Here is a 27,705-nt window from a genome sequence, read left to right on the forward strand (position 1 = left end):
CAGAAGTAAACTGCTCTGAAAACTCTTGTCTTCGCGTGCATTTCGCCTGAGTACAAAAGAGAGGTCTGGCAATGCACTGCCCTTTATACCTACTGCACGCGGTACTACTGCCAACTGTATATCTGCATATCGTTATCCCACGACTTTTGTTACCTCTGTGTAGGCTGCCTTCATGGTGCTGCAATTTCAATAGACAGGAGGGTAGAAAATGTAGCATTGTGAGATGGGATGAATGTTTTTGAAACACCCTGTACGACTTCCATCAGATTCTCAAAACCCTTTACCGTAATTTATATAAAACAGCAGAGGGGGCGGCGGTACTCACCACGCAGAGCAGTTTCTGCGCGTCGCGCAGGCTGCAGGGGCAGTGGGTGAGGTAGAGCAGCATCCGCGGGAACCAGTGGCACACCAGCCGCAGCAGGCCCGCCGTCGCTAGGAAGCCCAGCCAGGCAAGGCACCGGCGGCCCGCGCTCAGCCGGTACCCGTACACCTCCTGCAACAACACAGAAATGGTTCAAATGGCTCTGAGCACTATGGGGCTTAACATCTGAGGTCATCAGTCCCCTAGAACTTAGAACTACTTAAACCTAAGGACATCACACACATCCATGCCCGAGGAAGGATTCGAACCTGCGACCGTAGCAGCAGGGCGGTTCCGGTCTCAAGCGCCTAGGCCGGCAACACAACACATCACGCACGTCACACAATCGTGTCACAAGTGGCATAAAAAAGTAAACTCTTCTGTGCTCCTTTAAAGCATTTTAAAGGACATATTGGACGCCGTTAAGTACCCCAGAATCACTTACTGATGAACTTCCATGTCAAACCTTTATTTACTAACATGCTAGCAGCACGTGCCATAGAGATCATTGGGGGTAAAATTGCTCCAGATATACGAGGTGCCGCTAGAAAAAAACCGGACTGATGCTGGAAAAAACATTTATTTACAATTATTTACAATTTCATGTTATCTCCTTCAATGTACTCTCCTCCTCGGTCTCTACACCGCTCCATACAAATTTTCCACTGTTCATAGCAATGCTGCAGATCATTTTCGGTAAGTCCATACATTACTTCCGTCGCTTTTTCTTTTACTGCTTCAACAGTCTCAAATCTAGTTCCTTTCAAAGCTGACTTGACTTTAGGGAAAAGAAAAAAGTCGCAGGGGGCCAAATCAGGTGAGTAGGGTGGATGATCTAAGATGGGAATGTTGTGTTTTGCCAAAAACGTCTTCACTGACAACGCACTGTGAGCTGGGGCATTGTCTTGGTGAAGGATCCATGACTTTTTTCTCCACAAATCGTTCCGTTTTCTCGGTACTCGCTCACGTAGGGTAGCCAGGACGCTAATGTAGTAATGCTGATTCACTGTTTGTCCCTCTGGTACCCAATCAATGTGCACAATCCCTTTGATGTCAAAAAAAAAAACAATCATCATTGCCTTGAATTTCGATTTTGACATTCGTGCTTTTTTTTGTCGTGGAGAACCAGGAGTTTTCCAGTGCATCGATTGGCGTTTAGTTTCGGGATCATAAGTAAAAAACCACGATTCATCGCAAGTAATAACATTTTGTAAGAAGGTGGGATCACTTTCAATGTTTTCCAGGATGTCAGAACAAATCATTCTTCGGCGTTCCTTCTGTTCAATTGTGAGACACTTTGGAACCATTTTTGAACACACTTTGTTCATGTTGAAACTTTCATGAAGAATCTGCCTAACACTTTCCTTGTCAACTCCTGTTAACTCAGACACTGCTCTGATTGTTAAACGGCGATCTTGTCGAACAAGTTTACCGATTTTTTCAATGTTTGCATCAGTTTTTGCTGACAATGGTCTGCCAGTGCGAGTGTCATCACTGGTGTCTTCGCGGCCATCTTTAAATCGTTTAAACTACTCAAAAAGTTGTGTTCGCGATAAACAATCACCGCCGTACACTTGTTGTAACATTACAAACGTTTCACTTGCAGATTTTCCTAGTTTGAAACAAAATTTGATGTTAACACGCTGTTCTTTCTGTACACTCAACATTTTCCGACGCACAGACAAAACGTCAACTACTTAAAACAGACGCCACGGGCAGACTGAGTGCAGGAGGCAGATGAAACTCGAGCAGTAGGCGGAGCGAGAGTCACGTGACAGGCCACGCGACTTTCAGCCTTATTGCATTCGTTTTATTGTTTCACCAGTCCTAGTCCGGTTTTTTTCTAGCCACACCTCGTATGTGACTTGGTCGAATTGTGCTTGTGGTCCAATTATTTTAAACTGGGAAACTCAGCAATCCTTCGCAAGTGCTATATGTATATTGGAATGGATATACACTACTGGCCATTAAAATTGCTACACCAAGAAGAAATGCAGATGATAAACGAGTATTCGTTGGACAAATACATTATACTAGAACTGAAGTGTGATTACATTTTCTCGCAGTTTGGGTGCATGGTTCCTGAGAAATCAGTACCCAGAACCTCTGGCCGTAATAACGGCCTTGATATGCCTGGGCATTGAGTCAAGCAGAGCTTGGATAGTGTGTACAGGTACAACTGCCCATGCAGCTTCAACACGATACCACAGTTCATCAACAGTAGTGACTGGCGTATTGTGACGAGCCAGTTGCTCGGCCACCATTGACCATACGTTTTCAGTTAGTGAGAGATCTGGAGAATGTGCTGGCCAGTGCAGCAGTTGAATATTTTCTCTATCTAGAAAGGCCAGTACAGGACCTGCAACATTCGGTCGGGCATTATCCTGATGAAATGCAGGGTTTCGCAGGGATCGAATGAAGGGTAGAGCCACGGGTCGTAACACATCTGAAATGTAAGTCCACTGTTCAAAGTGCTGTCAATGCGAACAAGAGGTGAGCGAGACGTGTAACCATGGCACCCCATACCATCACGCCGGGTGATACGCCAGTATGGCGATGACAAATACACGCTTCCAATGTGCATTCACCGCGATGTCGCCAAACACGGATGCGACCATCATGATGCTGTAAACAGAACCCGGACTCATCCGAAAAAATGACGTTTTGCCATTCGTGCACCCAGGTTCGTCGTTGAGTACACCATCGCAGGCGCTCCTGTCTGTGATGCAGCGTCAGGGGTAACTGCAGTCATGGTCTCCGAGCTCATAGTCCATGCTGCTGCAAACGTCATCGAACTGTTCGTGCAGGTGGTTGTTGTCTTGCAAACGTCCCCATATGTTGACTCAGGGATCGAGACGTGGCTGCACGATCCGTTACAGCCATGCGGATAAGATGCCTGTCATCTCGACTGCTAGTGATACGAGGTCGTTGGGATCCAGCTCGGCGTTCCGTATTACCCTCCTGAACCCACCGATTCCATATTCTGCTAACAGTCATTGGATATCGACCAACGCGAGCGGCAATGTCGCGATACGATAAACCGTAATCGCGATAGGCTACAATCCGACCTTTATCCTTCTCTGCTCTCAAACTGTCCTCCTCTCTCCACCTCCTCCTCCCTCACTCTCTATTCATCCCCTCCTCCCCCATCTCTTATTCAACCTCCTCCCAATTTCTCCGTCCATCTGCTCCTCTTTCCCTCCTCCTCATCTCTTTGTCTGTCTCCTCGTCCCCCCCCCCCCCCCCCGCCTCTCTCTGTCCATTTCCTATCTCTCTCATTCTGTCCATTTCCTCTTCACCCCTTTCTCTGATCTTGACCCTTGTTTACTGGCGCCGCAAACGAAGCATTTTTTGGTAATAGAAGTCCCTTAAAGTGAGTGCGTAAATCGGCTGGGATCACTGGTATACGGAGTATGAGCGAGACCTCTCCAACTGCTGGATATGCGAGGATAGTAGCTTCAATGACAGTATTTTGCACAGTATTAATTTGCGAACGTGCAAGATTACAAGGTGAGCTGGCGTACACCTTCGCCAGCACACCGGTCGGCACTAGGATAGCAGGCGCTGACCTAGGCGCGCCTATGACAAGAAAAGAGCAAGACACGCCCACAGGCAACGCGCCGATAACGCCCCCTGGTCAGCGTGCATATAGGCCGCCGCAGCCGACCGAGCTGTCTCAATCCCTCAATCTCAGTACCTCAGTACGTCGAATTTGGGTTCAGTTCACATTGCACCTCAATACGTCGCAATGTGGCCTAGTCTTCCACACTGATAGTCGTCCCCTCGCACCCTAGCTAGCTCTGAGGAAACGTTACTCATTGTATGCAGCTGTGATATGGATGCCGACAAGATTCAAGAATTAGTACATCACGTCATCTGATTGCTGTTAAGCATACAACTTCAGATTGGACATAACTGAAGTTACGTACTCAACTGGTTCCTGTATAAGTGTTTTATAGCCACGAGTGCACTTTATGTTGTTGTCAAAGGAAACGGGCCAGCCACCTATCATACCATCCTCTCCTCTTTCAGCCAGGAACCACAAAACATTACAAGAGAGCACAGCCACAACACAGGGTTTCGAACGATTCAATTTCCGTAGTAGTATTCCAATCATAATGCAATGAGCAAGAAATGCAACTTTCCAATTTTCTGATAAAACCCTGCTACGGTCGCAGGTTCGAATCCTGCCTCGGGCGTGGATGTGTGTGATGTCCTTAGGTTAGTTAGGTTTAATTAGTTCTCAGTTCTAGGCGACTGATGACCTCAGAAGTTAAGTCGCATAGTGCTCAGAGCCATTTTTGAACCTGATAAAACCGAATGCGAGGAAGAAAACAAAACAGCCCATTCTTGTTTATACAGTTTTTGTCCAAAGTTACATATAAGGAGAAAGAATTTATTTGGGAGAAACAGTTTGTCTAATGAGATAAATGCCGTTACCTTAGTTAAAACTCACTGCGAGAACGAAAGCGAAACCGCATATTTTCATAGCACAGCACAGCACAGCACACTGTATTTTCTTTCTCGCAGTTGGTTTTAAAAGAAAATCATTACTTTCTTGTCAGAAAACTTGTTGCTAACTATCCATGTAAAATTGTATCGAAATACGAAGTAATATGCTGAAGTATTGGTCACGAGTACCTGAATACATCCTAATGATTAGTAATGAATCCGTATGAATGCTTATTGCAGCGTTTTATAAGTTAGAAGTATAATAATTAGAAGTAAATCGACCAACAACTGTTCGAGATTTTCGTTAACAACGTTTTCCCTCAAATAATACATCCACATATTAAATACGAGTATATTTAAAAAATATGCAGCGTATGTTCGTCTGAATGTTTATTGCAGTATCGGGCAAATACTCGAAGTAGGTCACGAGTTTTGAGAGATTTTATTAAAATATATAACGTATGTCCGTCCGAAAGTGTATTGCAGCATAGTAATTGGAAATAAGTCAATTAACAACTTTTCTAGATTTTTGCTTAAGGTTTCTCATTATGCAGTATGTTTATGTATGGTATTATTTACGAATATATTCAAAAATATGTAGCCTATGTCCGTTTGAATGTTTATTAGAGCTTTTAAAGATTTGAAGTTAATCTGCCAGGAACTTTTCGAGATATTTGGTAACAATCATAAACAGATATAAGGGGGGACTTCTATGAGCAATGTGACGAGGTTGCTATGACCTCACCTTTGTCGCCCGTAGCAGCTGACATTTTTATAGAGCATCTCGAATAAAAGGCTTTAAGTAATGTGGCTTCCATATGTGCAGTATCGCCACACAACAGGAAGAGATAGTAAATTCCGCTATTTTCTGAATAAAAAAAAATCTTCTTAACCCTGAAGGCGGAGTGTACTGCCGGCCTCCCGTTTTCAGATGTGTTTAGTCTACAGAACACCTGATAAAACTCTCGTGCACAGAGTTTATAGCAAAGCTGCCAACACAAAAATGTGTCTAGACGCCGCTTCTCACTACCCAACCACTCAGCCCAGAAGCAAGTTGCTCTGAAAACTCTTGTCATCGCGTGCATTCCGCATGAGTGACAAGATGAGCCTGCGATCAGAGCTAGATTTCCGTAGAGGAACACTGACGGCCAACGCCTTTCCATAAACAGAGCCTTCAGACGAAGCGGTAATTCTGATAATGTAAGCAAGAATAACAAGGAACCTCCTTCACACTCTGTTAGGTTCCTGTTTGTGTGTAGAGTAACCGACCAGATAGGCAGAATCAGTCGGAAGCATGGTTTAAGACTACGTTTTGCTTTCAACATAAAACAAAAAACTTTTTCCAACCTACAACGTATGTGCCTGGCTAGCTCCACACTGATGGAGCTTATGAAGTGATGCGTAGTTGTGGGAAAGTGTATACTGGAGAAACTGGAAGGACAATAAATAACGAGTTAAAGAGCACGAACACCACACACGGTCAAGACAAAAGATGAAATCAGTGGTAGCTTCAGGAAGAATGTGAACAAGTTATGGATTTTAAGAACATCCGCGTGCTAGCTGCAGAAAGTATAGAAGAAAGTCCGTAAAGCAGCCGAAATATCGAAGAGTGATTACAGTTTCAATATAGATAACGGCTACAGCCTACTGTCTTCGTAGTTATCCATATGGTGTGTACTGAAGCAGTACATCAGCTCTGCTACCGGTGATAAATAGATCACTTCTTGTTGCCAACAGCTGAGTTGATGTACTGCCATTGTACGCACCATAGGCGATAAGAAGCGTCCGTTTAGCGGACACCGACGTTTTCGACCTTCTACAGAAGGTATATATCTGATTCCCGGTATCAGAGTGTTCACCCAAACTCTCAGAGGGGCTGGAATATTGTCTACTGTAACACCAAAACAGGTTACGTATGAATAAAACCAGTGAATACAGCCGTCGTAACCAGTGATAATAATATGGGACAGTCTGTCAGAGAAATGTCACAGGAAGGAAACAGAGCCTGTTATGCAAACTTGAAGGTATTTACGAATTCTCTAATTAGAAGAACGACCACGTTAAGAGGATATTATTCCCTTTTACGACTAGTTGTTAGATATGGGTTTGAAATGTAGAGAATACGCTGGTTGAGACATGTGGAAAGGAAAACACATGACAGGATGCCCGAACGAATAATGAAAAGCAGATTTTATTCCACCAGAAGGAAAGTATGAACACGAGCTAGATTGGTGGACAATGTGTGGGCTGACCTTACCAAGACCGACATCCCAGGATGGCTGTCAACAAAGGAATGAGCGTATGAAATAAGTTCACAGACACGTGAGTGGATGGAAGACTTCTTAAGTAATAGAACCCAGTATGTTGTCCTCGACGGCGAATGTCGATCAGAGACAAGGCTATTGTCAGAAGTGCCCCAGGGAAGTATGATAGGACCGCTGTCGCTTTGTAGATAAATGATTTGGTGGACACGTGGGAACCAATCTGTGGTTCTCTGCTGATGATTCTTTGGTGTACGGAAAGATGTCGAAGTTGAGTGATTGTAGGAAGATACAAGACAACTTAGACAAAATTTCTAGTTGGTGTGATGAATGACAACTAGCTGTAAATGTGGAAAAATGTAAGTTAAAGCAGATGAGTAGGAAGAAGAAACCTGTAATGTTCGGATATAATATTACTAGTGTCCTGCTTGACGCAGTCAAGTCGTTTAAATATCTGGGCGTAACGTTACAGAGTGATAGGAGATAGAACGAGCGTGTGAGAAACGTGGTAGAGAAGACAAATGGTCGACTTCGGTTTATTCGGAGAATAAAAGGAGACAGCAAAAAATGGTTCAAATGGCTCTGAGCACTATGGGACTCAACTTCTGAGGTCATTAGACCCCTAGAACTTAGAACTAGTTAAACCTAACTAACCTAAGAACATCACACACATCCATGCCCGAGGCAGGATTCGAACCTGCGACCGTAGCGGTCTCGTGGTTCCAGACTGCAGCGCCTAGAACCACTCGGCCACTCCGGCCGGCACCTTCAAGTCACTTTGGACAGTTTCTAATTTAAGATTCTACTCTCTGAAAAATTTTGACGCTTAAGGTTTTCTCTTCTAAATATTTTATTTTATTTCAGTCGAATGCTAAATTTAAAGTTTGCAGTGTTCATTTGCCCTCTTTACGGATCAGATAACTAACTCGGAAAGCCAGTCATTTAATTTTCCTCTACTAATGTACTTTCAGCTTAATTTCTGATCACCTTATACCGTGGCATTAGGTTTCAGTTAGGTTTCTCGTGCTGAACGATAACGAGGATAGCGCGTAAAGGGAGTTTACGTAGAACGAAAAAGTTCCAGTTGGTATTTTAACGACTGACGCTCGACAGTCGGCTTATCAGAGGTACCGTTGCGGTACTCGATGGCCTTAAGGAGCAGCAGTAGCGCTCGCTGAACGGCACGTGTCCTTCAACGCAGCCAGTAAGAACCAACGCCGAGTATTCTCCTTCGCTTGAGACCCGCAGTCATGGCCTTGGCGCCGCACGACGTTCGTTCTGCAAGGGCCCTCGGAACCAGGCACATCCCGGGGACTCCGTGTTCTGAAATTGCTAAGACAGCGTCGCAAGTGCACTATGGGACAGATGAGGCTGGCGGGCAATAATGACAACGCCAGCGATTCAGAGAAAGCCCACAGATCGTGCGATACAACCTTCAGCGATATGAATCTAAGTTGCTTATAATGCGCTTACATTAGGTCGCCGTCACGCGTACTTTTCTTATCTCTTGCGACAAGGAAAAGAATTTACTAGTGCCACATCATCCATTTTCTTGGCTATATGTCGCTCTCATCTCCATTCCTTTTCCTTTCTTGTCATCATTACGTCTTCGACCCCAGTTCCTTCTTCAGTCCATCAGTTAGTTTTGTGATAGCCTTGTAGTTGATAGCACTCATCTCTCCCAACTCACAGTTTTTGAATGCTTTTAACATTAAGTCTACAAGTAGCATATACAGGGTGTTTCAAAAATGACCGGTATATTTGAAACGGCAATAAAAACTAAACGAGCAGCGATAGAAATACACCGTTTGTTGCAATATGCTTGGGACAACAGTACATTTTCAGGCAGACAAACTTTCGAAATTACAGTAGTTACAATTTTCAACGACAGATGGCGCTGCAAGTGATGTGAAAGATATAGAAGACAACGCAGTCTGTGGGTGCGCCATTCTGTACGTCCTCTTTCTGCTGTAAGCGTGTGCTGTTCACAACGTGCAAGTGTGCTGTAGACAACATGGTTTATTCCTTAGAACAGAGGATTTTTCTGGTGTTGGAATTCCACCGCCTAGAACACAGTGTTGTTGCAACAAGACGAAGTTTTCAACGGAGGTTTAATGTAACCAAAGGACCGAAAAGCGATACAATAAAGGATCTGTTCGAAAAATTTCAACGGACTGGGAACGTGACGGATGAATGTACTGGAAAGGTAGGGCGACCGCGTACGGCAACCACAGAGGGCAACGCGCAGCTAGTGCAGCAGGTGATCCAACAGCGGCCTAGGGTTTCCGTTCGCCGTGTTGCAGCTGCGGTCCAAATGACGCCAACGTCCACGTATCGTCTCATGCGCCAGAGTTTACACCTCTATCCATACAAAATCCAAACGCGGCAACCCGTCAGCGCCGCTACCATTGCTGCACGAGAGACATTCGCTAACGATATAGTGCACAGGATTGATGACGGCGATATGCGTGTGGGCAGCATTTGGTTTACTGACGAAGCTTATTTTTACCTGGACGGCTTCGTCAATAAATAGAACTGGCGCATATGGGGAACCGAAAAGCCCCATGTTGCAGTCCCATCGTCCCTGCATCCTCAAAAAGTACTGGTCTGGGCCGCCATTTCTTCCAAAGGAATCATTGGCCCATTTTTCAGATCCGAAACGATTACTGCATCACGCTATCTGGACATTCTTCGTGAATTTGTGGCGGTACAAACTGCCTTAGACGACACTGCGAACACCTCGTGGTTTATGCAAGATGGTGCCCGGCCACATCGCACGGCCGACGTCTTTAATTTCCTGAATGAATATTTCGATGATCGTGTGATTGCTTTGGGCTATCCGAAACATACAGGAGGCGGCGTGGATTGGCCTCCCTATTCGTCAGACATGAACCCCTGTGACTTCTTTCTGTGGGGACACTTGAAAGACCAGGTGTACCGCCAGAATCCAGAAACAATTGAACAGCTGAAGCAGTACATCTCATCTGCATGTGAAGCCATTCCGCCAGACACGTTGTCAAAGGTTTCGGGTAATTTCATTCAGAGACTACGCCATATTATTGCTACGCATGGCGGATATGTGGAAAATATCGTACTATAGAGTTTCCCAGACCGCAGCGCCATCTGTTGTTGACAATTGTAACTACTGTAATTTCGAAAGTTTGTCTGCCTGAAAATGTACTGTTGTCCCAAGCATATTGCAACAAACGGTGTATTTCTATCGCTGCTCGTTTAGTTTTTATTGCCGTTTCAAATATACCGGTCATTTTTGAAACACCCTGTATTATAAATGGTAACACACATTGGCTGTAAATTTTCCGTTTCTGACGCATTGATAATTTGCACGGATGAACCAAACGTGGTAACCATTTCATTAATAGCGTGCTGGACAACATTTTGAACGCATGACAGCTGCGATGCAGCGTCGCATGGTTTCGGCAAAATCATTGTCAAGTTTTCGGAGGTACGTGCCACAAAATGTCTCCGCATGGACCCTACAATTTCCATAAATTATCGGCTGGTTGTTTGTGGGCGCCTGATGTCTTTCATCGGATTCAAATCTGGTGCCTTTGTTGGATAAGACATGAACGTGAGTTATCGGAGTGTTCACCAAGCCAATGTAGCACAAGTCTGGCTTTGTGACACTGACGGTAATCCAACTGAAAGATACTACTGCCGTTGGGGAAGACGTGAAGCATGAAGGGATGCAGGTGGTTCAAATAGTTTTCGGGTAGGCCACAACTGTCAGGGTGCCTCTGATTGCTATCGTAGTTCCTATTGAAGGCCAGGCGGATGTCCCGCACAAAATACACTGAAGCGCCAAAGGAACTGGTATAGAATGCGTATTCAACTACAGAGGTATGTAAACAGGAAGAATACGGCGCTGCTGTCTGCAACGCCTATATAAGACAAGTGTCTGGCACAGTTGTTAGATCGGTTACTGCTGCTACAATGGCAGGTTATCAAGACTTAAGTGAGTTTGAAGGTGGTGTTGTAGTCGGCTCACAAGCGATGGGACACAGCATCTCCGAGGTAGCGATGAAGTGGGGATTTTCCCGTACGACCATTTCACGAGAGTACCGTGAATATCAGGAATGCGGTGAAACATCAAATTTCCGACACTGGTGCGGCTGGAAAAAGATCCTGCAAGAACGGGACCAACGACGACTGAAGAGGATCGTTCAACGTGACAGAAGTGCAACCCTTGCTGCAGATTTCAATGCTCGGCCATCAAAAAGTGTCAGTGTGCCAACTATTCAACGAAGCATCATCGATATGGGCTTTCGGAGCCGAAGGCCCACTCGTGTACCATTGCTGACTGCATGACACAAAGCTTTACGCCTCTCCTGGGCTCGTCAACATCGACATTGGACTGTTGATGACTGGAAACACGTTGCCTGGTCGGACGAGTCTCGTTTCAAGTTGTATCGAGCTATGGACGCGTACGGGTATGGAGTAAACCTCATGAAACCATGGACCCTGCATGTCAGCAGAGGGCTGTTCAAGCTGGAAGAGGCTCTGTAATGGTGTGGGGCGTGTCAAGTTGGAGTGATATGAGACCCCTGACACGTCTAGATACGACTCTGACAGGTGACACGCACGTAAGCATCCATTCATGTCCATTACGCATTCCGACAGAATTAGGCAATTGCAGCAGGGCAACGCGAAACTCCACATGTCCAGAATTGCTACAGAGTGGCTCCAGGAACTCTTTTATGAGTTTAAACATATCCGCTGGTCGCCAAACTCCACAGACATGAACATTATTGAGCATACCTGGGATGCCTTGCAACGTGCTGTTCGGAAGAGATCGCCAGCCCCTCGTACTCTTACGGATTTATGGACGGCTCTGCAGGATTTACGGTCTCAGTTCCCTTCAGCACTACTTCAGACATTAGTCGACCCCCTGCCACGTCGTGTTGCGGCACTTCTGCGTGCTCGCGGGGGCCCTACACGATATTAGGCAGTTGTACCAGATTCTTTGGCTCTTCAGTGTATAATACTGCCACCACCGACCAGCGTCCATGGCGCCGTGTACGTTTCGAGTCTTTCGCCTGTATGGCGGCGTATCCGGTAACGAAAATCGACCTGGTCAAGAACGTGATTCATCGGACCAGAGGATATGTTTTCATCCATCTACGGACCTATTTCGATGATGTAGTTCCCATAGCAGTCACAGTTGGCGATGTCGTTGGACCAACATGGGAACACCTACGGGTCGTGTGGTGTGGAGTACGATGTTCAACGATGTGCGCTGAAGGGTGTGCTCCGAAATACACTCCTGGAAATTGAAATAAGAACACCGTGAATTCATTGTCCCAGGAAGGGGAAACTTTATTGACACATTCCTGGGGTCAGATACATCACATGATCACACTGACAGAACCACAGGCACATAGACACAGGCAACAGAGCATGCACAATGTCGGCACTAGTACAGTGTATATCCACCTTTCGCAGCAATGCAGGCTGCTATTCTCCCATGGAGACGATCGTAGAGATGCTGGATGTAGTCCTGTGGAACGGCTTGCCATGCCATTTCCACCTGGCGCCTCAGTTGGACCAGCGTTCGTGCTGGACGTGCAGACCGCGTGAGACGACGCTTCATCCAGTCCCAAACATGCTCAATGGGGGACAGATCCGGAGATCTTGCTGGCCAGGGTAGTTGACTTACACCTTCTAGAGCACGTTGGGTGGCACGGGATACATGCGGACGTGCATTGTCCTGTTGGAACAGCAAGTTCCCTTGCCGGTCTAGGAATGGTAGAACGATGGGTTCGATGACGGTTTGGATGTACCGTGCACTATTCAGTGTCCCCTCGACGATCACCAGTGGTGTACGGCCAGTGTAGGAGATCGCTCCCCACACCATGATGCCGGGTGTTGGCCCTGTGTGCCTCGGTCGTATGCAGTCCTGATTGTGGCGCTCACCTGCACGGCGCCAAACACGCATACGACCATCATTGGCACCAAGGCAGAAGCGACTCTCATCGCTGAAGACGACACGTCTCCATTCGTCCCTCTATTCACGCCTGTCGCGACACCACTGGAGGCGGGCTGCACGATGTTGGGGCGTGAGCGGAAGACGGCCTAACGGTGTGCGGGACCGTAGCCCAGCTTCATGGAGACGGTTGCGAACGGTCCTCGCCGATACCCCAGGAGCAACAGTGTCCCTAATTTGCTGGGAAGTGGCGGTGCGGTCCCCTACGGCACTGCGTAGGATCCTACGGTCTTGGCGTGCATCCGTGCGTCGCTGCGGTCCGGTCCCAGGTCGACGGGCACGTGCACCTTCCGCCGACCACTGGCGACAACATCGATGTACTGTGGAGACCTCACGCCCCACGTGTTGAGCAATTCGGCGGTACGTCCACCCGGCCTCCCGCATGCCCACTATACGCCCTCGCTCAAAGTCCGTCAACTGCACATACGGTTCACGTCCACGCTGTCGCGGCATGCTACCAGTGTTAAAGACTGCGATGGAGCTCCGTATGCCACGGCAAACTGGCTGACACTGACGGCGGCGGTGCACAAATGCTGCGCAGCTAGCGCCATTCGACGGCCAACACCGCGATTCCTGGTGTGTCCGCTGTGCCATGCGTGTGATCATTGCTTGTACAGCCCTCTCGCAGTGTCCGGAGCAAGTATGGTGGGTCTGAGACACCGGTGTCAATGTGTTCTTTTTTCCATTTCCAGGAGTGTACTTCTGGCTGCACTTGCATCCTACTCTGTCGTCAGTCCTGCCACAGATAGCTACCTTTAACAAAGCGGATAAGGTTTCACTGCCAAGTTGTTTGATGAGGCGTGGATGTCTAACACTTCGTCGCCTGCTCGTGTTTTCGCCGTTCTTCAGCCACTTTTCATATGTGCACTTGAACAGTCCATGAGCTTAGCCGTTTCAGAGATGCTTCATCCCTGGCGCCGAGCCATAACAATCAGCGCTTTGTGAAAGCCGCTTATGTGAGAGGAGTTTCCCATTTGCCCCTGTATGTCCATCTTTACAGAGTTTGTTACGGGACTCGGCTGTTCGATACAGGATGTGAAATGAAACACCTTTCAGCCGTCTAGTTTCCAAACTTATTTTATTTGGTTACCAGTTTCGGCGATTTACTACGAAATCTTCAGGTCCCTGACCGACGTGTAGGAAGATTCCACTTCGGTTCTGGTTAAAACAGAGACCAGCAGTACTGGTATTAGTAGATTTATGCTTGCTATAGCAATCACTTAAACAATCATCTTCCTACAGGTCGGTCATGGACCTGAAGATGGCGTAGTAAATCGCCGAAACTCGTAGCGAAACAAAATAAATTTGGAAATTAGACGTGTGAAATGAGTTTTATTTGACATCTCTTTCCGATCTGCGACTCGTATCGTCGCTAGAATGGTTCCTCCATACGCCTCTGCTCCGGTTACATACTTTCCTTTCCTCGTCAAGTGTCCACAAAACCACCAGTCGGCTGTCAACTAGCAGCGAGGAGTGGTCATAATGTGTTGGCTCGTCAGTATTGAACAACTTTCTTCACTTTCTCGACGAGAGTGCGGAAGTGCTACTCATGTCTGCTGCACGGCAGCTGACTCACCCGCTAAAGAGCACCGTGCAGTAAACACATCGCTGCGGTCTGCCCTTGCCCCGTGTGACAGTAAGGCTGCGCTCATAGTGGCGCTGAAATGAAATGTCGTGTGGCGCGGGACTCCCGTCGGGTAGACCGGTCGCATGGTGCAAGTCCTTTTAGATGACGCCACTTCAGCGACTGTGTGTCAGTGAGGATGATATGATGGTGAGGACAGCAAAACGCCCGGCCCCAGTTCGAAGAAAATCTCCGACACTGCCGGGAATCGAACCCGGGCCCATCGCAAGGCATTCTACCGCGTCGACTTTTTTTTTGGTACCTAACAAAAAGAAATAAAAATCATATCCATCCCTACGGGGCACCGCCACTTGTGTCCCTGTCAAACAAAAATGAACTCTTACCTCTTCAGGCGTTGCCTTCCTAACTATACGTAACCATCCCCCATCTAAAATGTGAAGAAAGTATACTATACAGGACTAACGTGTGTGCGCCAACCCACAAAAACACGATGAAAGGAAGAGGGGAAAGGATATTGTAGTAGGGTACGGAAGGGTGTTTTTTTTTCGTTATATAGATGTGCGAACAGTCATAGATAGTCAAGCGTGGAAAACTAAAACAGAATGAAGACACCATCGAAGATCTTAAACATAACATGAAAATAAAGCTACCACTTCGTAGTCAGGCTTCCCAGCGACTGCGCCCACTGATAAAGATAGCTCAATGTATGATCGTTTGCACTTCGTTCTGACCTCATCTACCACTTCCTGGAACATTCCAACTACACGGCGGGCTGTGAAAGGCACTCAATAGGTAGTTAGCGAAGCATCGTCGATATCTGGTATGCCCGGCAATAGCATGATGTCTTTCTTGCAAATAGAGCCAGAAGTCAAGTAAATTTTTGTGTCCGTAAACCGTTCAGCTATGGAGGCCGACACATTGATATCGGTGAATTCCGCCGACGACCGACATCGACCGAAGACGATCGATCTTCTCAAATCAGTACGCCACAACGTGCCCGGTGTCAATGCAACCGTTCTTATCGCCCGAAGGTACAGACTTCAAATGGCAGCCGCACGTGGTAGCCGCGAGGTCTATGGCTCCTTGCCACGGCTCGCGAGCCTTGCCACGGTTCGCGCGGCTCCCCTCCGTCGGAGGTTCGAGTCCTCCCTCGGGCATGGGTGTGTGTGTGTGTGTGTGTGTGTGTGTGTGTGTGTGTGTGTGTGTGTGTGTGTGTGTATGTGTGTGTTGTGCATGGGTGTGTGTGTGTGTGTGTGTGTGTGTGTGTGTGTGTGTGTGTGTGTGTGTGTGTGTGTGTATGTGTGTGTGTGTGTTGTCCTTAGCGTAAGGTAGTTTAAGTTAGATTAAGTAGTGTGTAAGCCTTGGGACCGATGACCTCAGCAGTTTGGTCCCACAGGAACTTACCACAAATTTCAAATTTCACACGACAGTCGGTGAAACTCAGATCAGTCTGTTTTGTTCGGTTAATCGTCTTACGTTCTTGCATACGAAATATGGACTGTGAGAAAGCAGTAAATTTAGTCCAAGGCTCGGATGAAAAATATTATAATCGAGATAAAGCTCGGAGTCTAAGGACTGAAATCGCAGCATATTTGCAAACCACAAGTAGGCAAAATATTTATCGGGTATCTTGCGCGTAAATTATAGCCTCAAAAAATATACACGTAAATTATAACCTCAAAAAATAGTTTGCTCAAGTGAGAAGCGTGGTGTATTTTACGCTTAAATGTACTGTGCTGGATCTTTTATTTTTTTGTCTACGAATTATTTTTGCTGCTTAATGCTATTTTTGTGCCAGTGGTGTAGCGATTTCGTTAAATGAGGACGTTTGAAAAAGTGGTGTACGTTTTTTCATTTTTCAGTGGTTTAGTTGCCCAGAGCATATTATACTAAACTTTATGTTTGTCTCTCATCATATGCTGAATGACAGCCATTTCAGGTTAACTGACCTCCGTCTCTTTTGCTGTATTTAACTGATATTGTGCAGAGCATTTGTAATCTTGCTTCTTATTGTCACCACGAATCGTCTCGAGTATGTAACAGAACTTTTCTCTCTTTTATCTCCATTGTTCGTAAAGTTTGTCTGTTTATTTGTGAGGAAAGAGTGTATTGTATTCGACACATTCTTTTCGAGTCAGATATAACTCATTCACATGCATTCTGCGTCGTTTTAGTATCAAAAGCTGCAATATGGTACTCGTCTCTCTGTACACATGGGTCGTAGCACCCTCCCCCGCCAATGATGTTAAAATTGATGCTAGCCTCCTTGATCCTGCCAGTAACTAAAGACATCGGATGCACTGTCGGACCATGTTATCTGGCGGCCACTGGCGATGGTGTCCGCCCACCGTTGTCGCTGCCACTGTGCACACAACCTAACACTACACGACCGACAGTAGCGGACAACAGCGCGTTCTGTGCGCACGTGCGGTCCTCTATCTGTTCGACCGAGCCGTTAACTGAAACTGAATCAAAGGCTTTCTCAACATCTAGGAGTTCGAAAGAGGTAAGTCATACCAGTTGCACCGTTCTCTAATTTTGTGTACGACTTACACCGGCCATTTCTCTAATATCCATTTACTTCCTGTGTGTTTGGCAATTTTAATCAACATCTCTTACACTGTGGCTATAAATCTCAATACCAGGTCATTCAGAAATTAGTACAGAATTTTTAGCGGTCCAAGGCGTTGCAGTCATGGACTGTGCGGCTGATCCTGGCGGAGATCGAGTCCTCCCTCGGGCATGGGCGTGTGTGTTTCTCCTTAGGATGATTTAGGTTAAGTAGTGTGTAAGCTTAGGGACTGATGACCTTAGCAGTTAAGTCCCATAACATTTTTGTACAGAATTTTTGTAGGTAGATAAGTTGGATACAGGCAATGGTTCAAATGGCTCTGAGCGCTATGGGACTTAACTTCTAAGGTCACCAGTCCCCTAGAACTTAGAACTACTTAAACCTAACTAACCTAAGGACATCACACACATCCATGCCCGAGGCAGGATTCGAACCTGCGACCATAGCGGTCGCGCGGTTCCAGACTGTAGCGCCTAGAACCGCTCGACCACCTCGGCCGGCGATATAGGCAATCATTTGAAGTATTTGTACGTGTCGTCCCTTACTCATAGTTAGTGCGATACAAACGCCAAAGAGAATTCGCTTTGCCTGGAGCAATCATCACCGTGCATTGTAATTACTGAAGTAAATATTCTAAGTGTGCCCCATTGACTCGATTGCATAATTCTAGCCGTAGAACCACGGAACGATGGACACTGGATAATGTTTCATTGGCTTGATCTCGGACGTCTCCTGCAGAAACAGCAATTCGAGCTACGAGTTCTTCCACCTTGTTTACAGGGTCTGACACATAAGAAACACTGCGTGGCTCCAAAGATAAAAAACGAATGTTTTGAGATCTAGGGATTTTGCAGGCCGGCGAACAGGTCCATTACGACCAATCCAGTGTCCAGGGTATTTTCTGTCCAACAATCTCCTCACTCAATTTGTGAAATGGGGAGGTGTCCCACCATGCTGGGAGAACATTTTTCTTCTGGTTTGAAGCGGCACGTCTTCGAGAAGAGCAGCAAGTACGTGTTCGAAAAAGACGCGAAAAAAATGGTTCAAATGCCTATGAGCACTATGAGACTTAAGTTCCGAGGTTATCAGTCCCCTAGAACTTAGAACTACTTAAACCTAACTAACCTAAGGCCATCACACACATCCATGCCCGAGGCAGGATTCGTACCTGCGACCTTAGCGGTCCCGCGTTTCCAGACTGCAGCGCCTAGAACCGCTGGGCCAGACGCGGAAAATGTGACCAGTCAGTGTGGAAGAATGTAAGGCTCCACTACTTGGTTGTGAAGAATTGCAGCCCAGACATTAACTGAAAATCGTTCCTGAAAATGGTGGACAGACACACCTCTAGGATTTTCACGAGACCGTACGTGGGCGGTGTGAGTGTTGAACATTCTTCGATTTCGCAGTCGACAGAACAATGTTCACGAAGTCGGGAGTTAGCATACTTTGCTGAAAAATAAAAACATAGTGCAAAGTCGTTCCGAATTGGAAAATCAGGGGATAGAAGGTTCTGTATCTTACACAACTTGCAGGGAGGGCGATGTTCATCAAGCAGACTTTTCCAAACACGGCTAGAACTAGCATTTAGAGCATAGGAAGGGAGTGTACGCTATCTGAAGTACTGTTGTTGAACGTTTGTAGGACTCGTTTTTCGAAACCAGGATTGCGTACGCTCTGTGGTCGACCTCGAGCATGGAAATCTCCCTCTAATGTGCCCCTTTCATGGAGACGACGATCCACAACAGCAAATGTTCTTTGATTTGGTGTTCGTTTGTTTGGATAACGTTCTGCGTACAAACGCCGAGCTCCTTCCACATTTCCTGCAGCAGCGAAGGCCAAGTGCATGTCTGGAAGTTTATCCCACGTGAAACGTTCCGTGTCCTACGCAAACAATCTTTTTACATTTGCAAGTGCATACCATTGTTTCTTAAAGCACTACCTTACCTCTGGTACTACAATTGATTGCGAATAACGTTGATGATGAAGCGAAGTACACGAACGACAGCTCACTTTAGGTACACTGCACTGAATGAGGACAAAGGGAACTAGTACAGAGTGTCCTTGTTAGGGCGCGGGTACCAATCAAAACAAATGACACTAGACATCCAAAGTTACGGGTATGTCCCGCAGGTTATCGCACCACTTGGCGGACCGATGAACCTCTGAGGTCGCCTGCCGTCACAAATATGTGTCAGCGGCCCCACGTTCGTATACTTAAAATGATTTCCCATATCCAGCCCATCATCCCACAAAAATCCTGTATTTAGTTCTGAATCACTTGGTATCTTTTATCTTCTGGATGACTCCTTTCTACATCTACATACATACCCCGCAAGCCACCTTGTACCACAACTAGTCATTCGCTTTCCTGTGCTACTGGCAGATAGAGCGAGGGAAAAACGACTGTCTATATGCCTCCGTGTGAGCCCTACTTTCTCGTATCCTATCTTCGTGATTACAACGCGAAGTGTATGTTGGCGGCAGTAAGATCGTTCTGCAGTCAGCTTCAAATGCCGGTTCTCTAAACTTTCTCACCAGTGTTCTTCGAAAGTATGAGGTGCATTCAAGTTCTAAGGCCTCAGTTTTTTTTCTCCAGACTGGAAAGAGATAGAAACATGCCCATTCTTTTAAAATGAGGCCTCGTTCATTGTCAATACGTCCCAGAGATGGCAGCACCGTACGGCAGACGGAATTTTACCGCCAGCGGCGAGAATGAGAACTGTTTTAAATACTTAAAATGGCGACTTTTCCTTACTTGAACAGCGTGCAATCATTCGTTTTCTGAATTTGCGTGGTGTGAAACCAATTGAAATTCGTCGACAGTTGAAGGAGACATGTGGTGATGGAGTTATGCATGTGTCGAAAGTGCGTTCGTGGGTGCGACAGTTTAATGAAGGCAGAACATCGTGTGTCAACAAACCGAAACAACCTCGGGCTCGCACAAGCCGGTCTGACGACTTGATCGAGAAAGTGGAGAGAATTGTTTTGGGGATCGCCGAATGACTGTTGAACAGATCGCCTCCAGAGTTGGCATTTCTGTGGGTTCTGTGCACACAATCCCGCATGACGACCTGAAAATGCGAAAAGTGTCATCCAGGTGGGTGCCACGAATGCTGACGGACGACCACATGGCTGCCCGTGTGGCATGTTGCCAAGCAATGTTGACGCGCAACGACAGCATGAATGGGACTTTCTTTTCGTCAGTGGTGACAATGGATGAGACGTGGATGCCATTTTTCAATCCGGAAACAAAGCGCCAGTCAGCTCAATGGAAGCGCACAGATTCACCGCCACCAAAAATATTTCGGGTAACCGCCATTGCTGAAAAAATGATGGTGTCCATGTTCTGCGACAGCGAGGGCGTAATCCTTACCCATTGCGTTCCAAAGGGCACTACGGTAACAGGTGCATCCTACGAAAATGTTTTGAAGAACAAATTCCTTCCTCCACTGCAACAAAAACGTCGGGGAAGGGCTGCGCATGTGCTGTTTCACCAAGACAACGCACCCGCAACGTTACGCAACAGTTTCTTCCTGATAACAACTTTGAAGTGATTCCTCATGCTCCCTACTCACCTGACCTGGCTCCTAGTGACTTTTGGCTTTTTCCAACAATGAAAGACACTCTCCGTGGCCGCACATTCACCAGCCGTGCTGCTATTGCCTCCAGTGGTCAAAACAGGCTCCTAAAGAAGCCTTCGCCGCTGCCATGGAATCATGGCGTCAGCGTTGTGAAAACTGTGTACGTCTGCAGGGCGATTACGTCGAGAAGTAACGCCAGTTTCATCGATTTCGGGTGAGTAGTTAATTAGAAAAAAAAATCGGAGGCCTTAGAACTTGAATGCACCTCGTAATGTCTCCTTTCCTCCAGAGATTGCCACTTGAACTGCCAAGCAAATCCGTAGCACTTCGATTCTGACCGAACCTATCGGTAACAAATCTAGCACCTCGCCTCTGAATTGCTTCGATGTCTTCTTTCAATCCGACCTGGTGAGGATCCCAAATACTTGTGCAGTACTCAAAAATAGGTCGCACTAGCGTTCTATAAACGGACTCCTTTAGAGAACATCTACACTTCTCTAAAATTCCACCATTCTACAATTAGTCTTCCCTACCACAAACCTCACAGGTTCGTTCCATTTCATATCGCTTCAAAGCGTTACGCTCTGATATTTAAACGACGTGACAGTGTCAGGAGAACACTACTAATGTTCCATCTGAATGTCACGGATTTGTTCATCCTACTCTTCCGCATTAACTTACATCCTTCTACATTAAGAGCCAGCTGACATTCATCACACCAACTAAAAATGTTGCGTAGATCTTCTGCTACAGCAAAGCATCATCAGCGAACAATCGCAGATTGCTACCACCCTGTCTGCCAGATCATTTATGTGTATAGAAAGTACACTACTGGCCATTAACATTGCTATACCACGAAGATGACGTGCTACAGACGCGAAATGCAACCGATAGGAAGAAGGTGCTGTGATATGCAAACGATTAGCTTTTCAGAGCATTCACACAAGGTAGGCGCCGGTGGCGACACCTACAACGTGCTGACATGAGGAAAGTTTCCAACCAATTTCTCATACACAAACAGCAGTTGACCGGCGTTGCCTGGTGAAACGTTGTTGTGGTACCTCGTGTAAGGAGGAGAAATGCGTACCATCACGTTTCCGACTTAGATAAATGTCGGATTGTAGCCTATCGCGATCGCGGTTTATCGTATCGCGACATTGCTGCTCGAGTTGGTCGGGATCCAATGACTGTTAGCAGAATATGGAATCTGTGCGTTCAGGAGGGTAATACGGAATGTCGTGCTGGATCCCAACGGCCTCCTATCACTAGCAGTCAAGATGACACGCATCTTATCCGCATGGCTGTAACGGATCGTGCAGAAACGTTTCGATCCTTGAGTCGACAGATGATGACGTTTGCAAGACAACAACCATCTGCACAAACAGTTCGACGACCTTTGCAGCAGCATGGACTATCAACTCGGAGACCATGGTTACGGTTACCCTTGACGCTGCATCACAGACAGGAGCGCCTGCGATGGTGTACTCAACGACGAACCTGGGTGCACGAATGGCAAAACGTCATTTTTTCGGATGAATCCAGGTTCTGTTTACAGCATCATGGTGGTCGCATCCGTGTTTGGCGACATCGCGGTGAACGCACATTCGAAGCGGGTATTCGTCATCGCCATACTGGCGTATCACCCGGCGTGATGGTATGGGGTGCCATTGGTTACACGTCTTGGTCACCTGTTGTTGGCATTGACGGAACTTTGAACAGTGGACGTTAGATTTCAGATGTGTTACGACCCGAGGCTCTACCCTTCATTCGATCCCTGATAAACCGTACATTTCAGCAGGATAATGCAGGACCGCATGTTGCAGGTCCTGTACGGGCCTATCTGGATACAGAAAATGTTCGACTGCTGCCCTGGTCAGCACATTCTCCAGATCTCTCACCAATTGAAAACGTCTGGTCAATGGTGGCCGAGCAACTGGCTCGTCACAATACGCCAGTCACTACTCTTGATGAACTGTGGTATCATGTTGAAGCTGCATGGGCAGCTGTACCTGTACACGACATCCAAGCTCTGTTTGACGCAATGCCCGGGGGTATCAAGGCCGTTATTACGGCGAGAGGTGGTTGTTCTGGGTACTGATTTCTCAGTATCTATGCACGCAAATTGCGTGAAAATGTAATTACATGTCAGTTCTAGTATAATATATTTGTCGAATGAATGCCCGTTTATCATCTGCATTTCTTCTTGGTGTAGCAATTTTAATGGCCAGTAACCAACGGTCCTATCACACTTACCTAGGGCATCCCTGATGTTACACATGCCATCTCTGAACATTCATAGTCGAGGACAACATACTGGGTTCTATTACTCAAGATGTCTAGTTACAGTACACAGCTGTTGACCACCAATATGCAATGGACATCCAGAATCACACATTGCTGTGGGTAGTTTTTTTCTACTGTTCATTTTTCTATTTCAATTTTTTCTTTTTGTTTCTTTCTTTTGGGCGGCATAGGGGCCCTCTTTCCCTGTGCCCCCACGGCTTTGCACCTGGTTGCCACTACGTAGGTGTGTTTAGGCACGATGGTGTTCAGAGCCTGGATGTAGATACTGACGCGATTGGCAGTAACGGATGAAATCCTAAAGCCTCAGTTACACGTTGTATTTAATCTTTAAGGTATAGACTTCTGCAACAGCCCTTCAAGCGCAATGTTTGGAACTACAGACTGGTTCACGTCGGCGCATTACAATATATGCACCGCATAATCATGGCGCAAAACACTGGAACCGGAAGGTAAATTCGTTCTTCATTCATATTAATAATTTCTGAGGGTTCAGCATTTCTATTTATTAAGTAATTGTGGTTCTCATATACAGGGTGAGTCACCTAACGTTACCGCTGGATATATTTCGTAAACCACATCAAATACTGACGAACCGATTCCACAGACCGAACGTGAGGAGAGGTGCTAGTGTAATTGTTTAATACAAACCATACAAAATTTCACGGAAGTATGTTTTTTAACACAAACCTACGTTTTTTTAAATGGAACCCCGTTAGTTTTGTTAGCACATCTGAACATATAAACAAATACGTAATCAGTGCCGTTTGTTGCATTGTAAAATGTTAATTACATCCGGAGATATTGTAACCTAAAGTTGACGCTTGAGTACCACTCCTCCGCTGTTCGATCGTGTGTATCGGAGAGCACTGCAACATACATCGCGTTTCTACAGAATGATCTGCCAACGTTGCTCGAAAATGTCCCACTGGAAACGCGTCGACGTATGTGGTATCAGCATGATGGTGCACCTGCACATTCCGCAATTAACACTAGGCTGACCCTTGACAGGATGTTCGACGGGCGTTTCATAGGACGTGGAGGACGCATAAATTGGCCAGCCCGTTCTCCTGATCTTACACCTCTGGACTTCTTTATGTGGGGCACTTTAAAGGAGAATGTGTACCGTGATGTGCCTACAACCCCAGAGGATATGAAACAACGTATTGTGGCAGCCTGCGGCGACATTACACCAGATGTACTGCGGCGTGTACGACATTCATTACGCCAGAGATTGCAATTGTCTGCTGCAAATGATGGCCACCACATTGAACATCTATTGGCCTGACATGTCGGGACACACTCTATTCCACTCCGTAAATGAAAACGGAAACCACGTGTGTACGTGTACCTCACCCCTCATGGTAATGTACATGTGCGTCAGTGAAAAAGGGCAATAAAAAGGTGTTAGCATGTGGACGTAATGTGCTGTTCCAGTCTCTTCTCTACCTAAGGTCCATCACCGTTCCCTCTGGATCCCTACGTAATTCGGTGCTCTCCGATACACACGATCTAACAGTGGAGGAGTGGTACTCAAGCGTCAACTTTAGGTTACAATATCTACGGATGTAATTAACATTTTACAATGCAACAAACGGCACTGATTACATATTTGTTTATATGTTCAGATGTGCTAACAAAACTAACGGGGTTCCATTTAAAAAAAACGTAGGTTTGTTTTAAAAAACGTACTTCCGTGCATTTTTGTATGGTTTGTATTAAACAATTACACTAGCCCCTCTCCTCACGTTCGGTTTGTGGAATCGGTTCGTCAGTATTTGATGTGGTTTACGAAATATATCCAGCGGTAACGTTAGGTGACTCACCCTGTATATGAGAACCACAATTACTTAGTAAATAGAAACGCTGAACCCTCAGAAATTATTAATATGAATGAAGAACGAATTTACCTTCCGGTTCCAGTGTTTTGCGCCATGATTATGCGGTGCATATATTGTAATGCGCCGACGTGAACCAGTCTGTAGTTCCAAACATTGCGCTTGAAGGGCTGTTGCAGAAGTCTACACCTTAAAGATTAAATACAACGTGTAACTGAGGCTTTAGGATTTCATCCGTTACTGCCAATCGCGTCAGTATCTACATCCAGACTCTGAATACCATCGTGCCTAAACACACCTACGTAGTGGCAACCAGGTGCAAAGCCGTGGGGGCACAGGGAAAGAGGGCCCCTACGCCACCCAAAAGAAAGAAAAAAAAAGAAAAAATACTGTAATGTGGGAAGCAATTTCACCTTAGCGAAAGTAAGAATTAATCAATTTATTTATTTATTTATACTCTCTCGACTCTTGCCAGTTTCTCCTTACTCGCATTCTGAAATAAAGAAAAAGATGCAATAAAATCAAACGTGAGCTTTCGTCAGTTAAGGCGTTACGTATATAAATATAAAGTGAAACACGTAAATTTAGATGCATATTCCCTCATAAATAAACGATTGCCGAGCTACTTTACTACACAGAGGGTCGTGAGGATCTCGCAGACAGCTTTCCTCGATACGCGCCTGCATTAGAATGCTCAATCCATGCTTGTTGTATTCCATTTCATTTCTAGAATGCGAAGCAATCGTAGAAAAGAATGCTTTTTGTGGTGTCACCGCCAGACACCACACTTGCTAGGTGGTAGCCTTTAAATCGGCCGCGGTTCGTTGGTATACGTCGGACCCGCGTGTCGCCACTATCAGTGATTGCAGACCGAGCGCCGCCACACGGCAGGTCTAGTCTAGAGAGACTCCCTAGCACTCGCTCGAGTTGTACAGCCGACTTTGCTAGCGATGGTTCACTGTCTACATACGCTCTCATTTGCAGAGACGACAATTTAGCATAGCCTTCAGCTACGTCATTTGCTACGACCTAGCAATGCGCCATATTCAGTTACTATTATTACTATCTCCAAGAATGTATTCTGAACAGATAATATTGTGAATCATGTACCGTCAAGAGCGACGTTCATCATTAATGGATTAAAGTGAAGTATCAAACTAATTACGTCCGCTTTCTGAGACCTCATTCCTTGTCATGTTCCAGACCTCACGTCAGTATAGTTCTTCCCTCCTCACGCCAGCCTGCGTGAGTTAAAACGCGTGCATTTCGGCCTCCACTCGTAACACGCTTGGCTCTTCTGCTAACACAAAACTTTTCACAACAGCGATAAAAAAGTCTACCGGCAAAAAGCACTGTATTTGTTTAATTACTGTATTTATGGCAATTTACTTTCTGAAAATTGTTCACAATGTCTAATAAGAAAGGCAGAATTGACCTGCTGGCCACAGATATCAACAGTAAATTTGCTTCTGCGCATCTACATCTACATGCATACTCCGCAAGCCACCTGACGGTGTGTGGCGGAGGGTACCCTGAGTACCTCTCCCGGTTCTTCCTTCTATTCCAGTCTCGTATTGTTCGTGGAAAGAAGGTTTGTCGGTATGCTTCTTTGTGGGCTCTAATCTCTCTGATTTTATCCTCATGATCTTTTCGCGAGATATACGTAGGAGGGAGCAATATACTGCTTGACTCTTCGGTGAAGGTATGTTCTCGAATCTTTAACAAAAGCCCGTACCGAGCTACTGAGCGTCTCTCCTGCAGAGTCTTCCACTGGAGTTTATCTATCATCTCCGTAACGCTTTCGCGATTACTAAATGATCCTGTAACGAAGAGCACTGCTCTCCGTTGGATCTTCTCTCTCTCTCTTCTATCAACCCTATCTGGTACGGATCCCACACTGTTGAGCAGTATTCAAGCAGTGGGCGAACAAGCGTACTGTAACCTACTTCCTTTGTTTTCGGATTGCATTTCCTTAGGATTCTTCCAATGAATCTCAGTCTGGCATCTGCTTTACCGACGATCAACTTTATATGATCATTCCATTTTAAATCACTCCTAATGCGTACTCCCAGATAATTTATGGAATTAACTGCTTCCAGTTGCTGACCTGCTATTTTGTAGCTAAATGATAAGGGATCTTTCTTTCTATGTATTCGCAGCACATTACACTTGTCTACATTGAGATTCAATTGCCATTCCCTGCACCATGCGTCAATTCGCTGCAGATCCTCCTGCATTTCAGTACAATTTTGCATTGTTACAACCTCTCGATACACCACAGCATCATCTGCAAAAAGCCTCAGTGAACTTCCGATGTCATCCACAATGTCATTTATGTATATTGTGAATAGCAACGGTTCTACGACACTCCCCTGCGGCACACCTGAAATTACTCTTACTTCGGAAGACTTCTCTCCATTGAGAATGACATGCTGCGTTCTGTTATCTAGGAACTCTTCAATCCAATCACACAATTGGTCTGATAGTCCTTATGCTCTTACTTTGTTCATTAAACGACTGTGGAGAACTGTATCGAACGCCTTGCGGAAGTCAAGAAACACGGCATCTACCTGTGAACCCGTGTCTATGGCTCTCTGAGTCTCGTGGACGAATAGCGCGAGCTGGGTTTCACACGACAGTCTTTTTCGAAACCCATGCTGATTCCTACAAAGTAGATTTCTAGTCTCCAGAAAAGTCATTATACTCGAACATAATACGTGTTCCAAAATTCTCCAACTGACCGACGTTAGAGA

General features: G+C 46.0%; 1 protein-coding gene across 1 annotated transcript in view; it reads right to left on the reverse strand.

The window, feature by feature from the left end:
• LOC126412386 (polyamine-transporting ATPase 13A3-like) overlaps positions 1 to 27,705 on the reverse strand; it is a 419,382-nt gene that overhangs the window by 156,265 nt on the left and 235,412 nt on the right. Inside the window, exon 3 of the mRNA XM_050081962.1 lies at positions 326 to 493. Within this exon, the coding sequence (XP_049937919.1) occupies positions 326 to 493 (168 nt within the window). The remainder of the gene's footprint in view (positions 1 to 325; positions 494 to 27,705) is intronic.

Source organism: Schistocerca serialis, chromosome 7 (genome assembly GCF_023864345.2).
Source record: "Schistocerca serialis cubense isolate TAMUIC-IGC-003099 chromosome 7, iqSchSeri2.2, whole genome shotgun sequence".
Classification (NCBI taxonomy): domain Eukaryota; kingdom Metazoa; phylum Arthropoda; class Insecta; order Orthoptera; family Acrididae; genus Schistocerca; species Schistocerca serialis.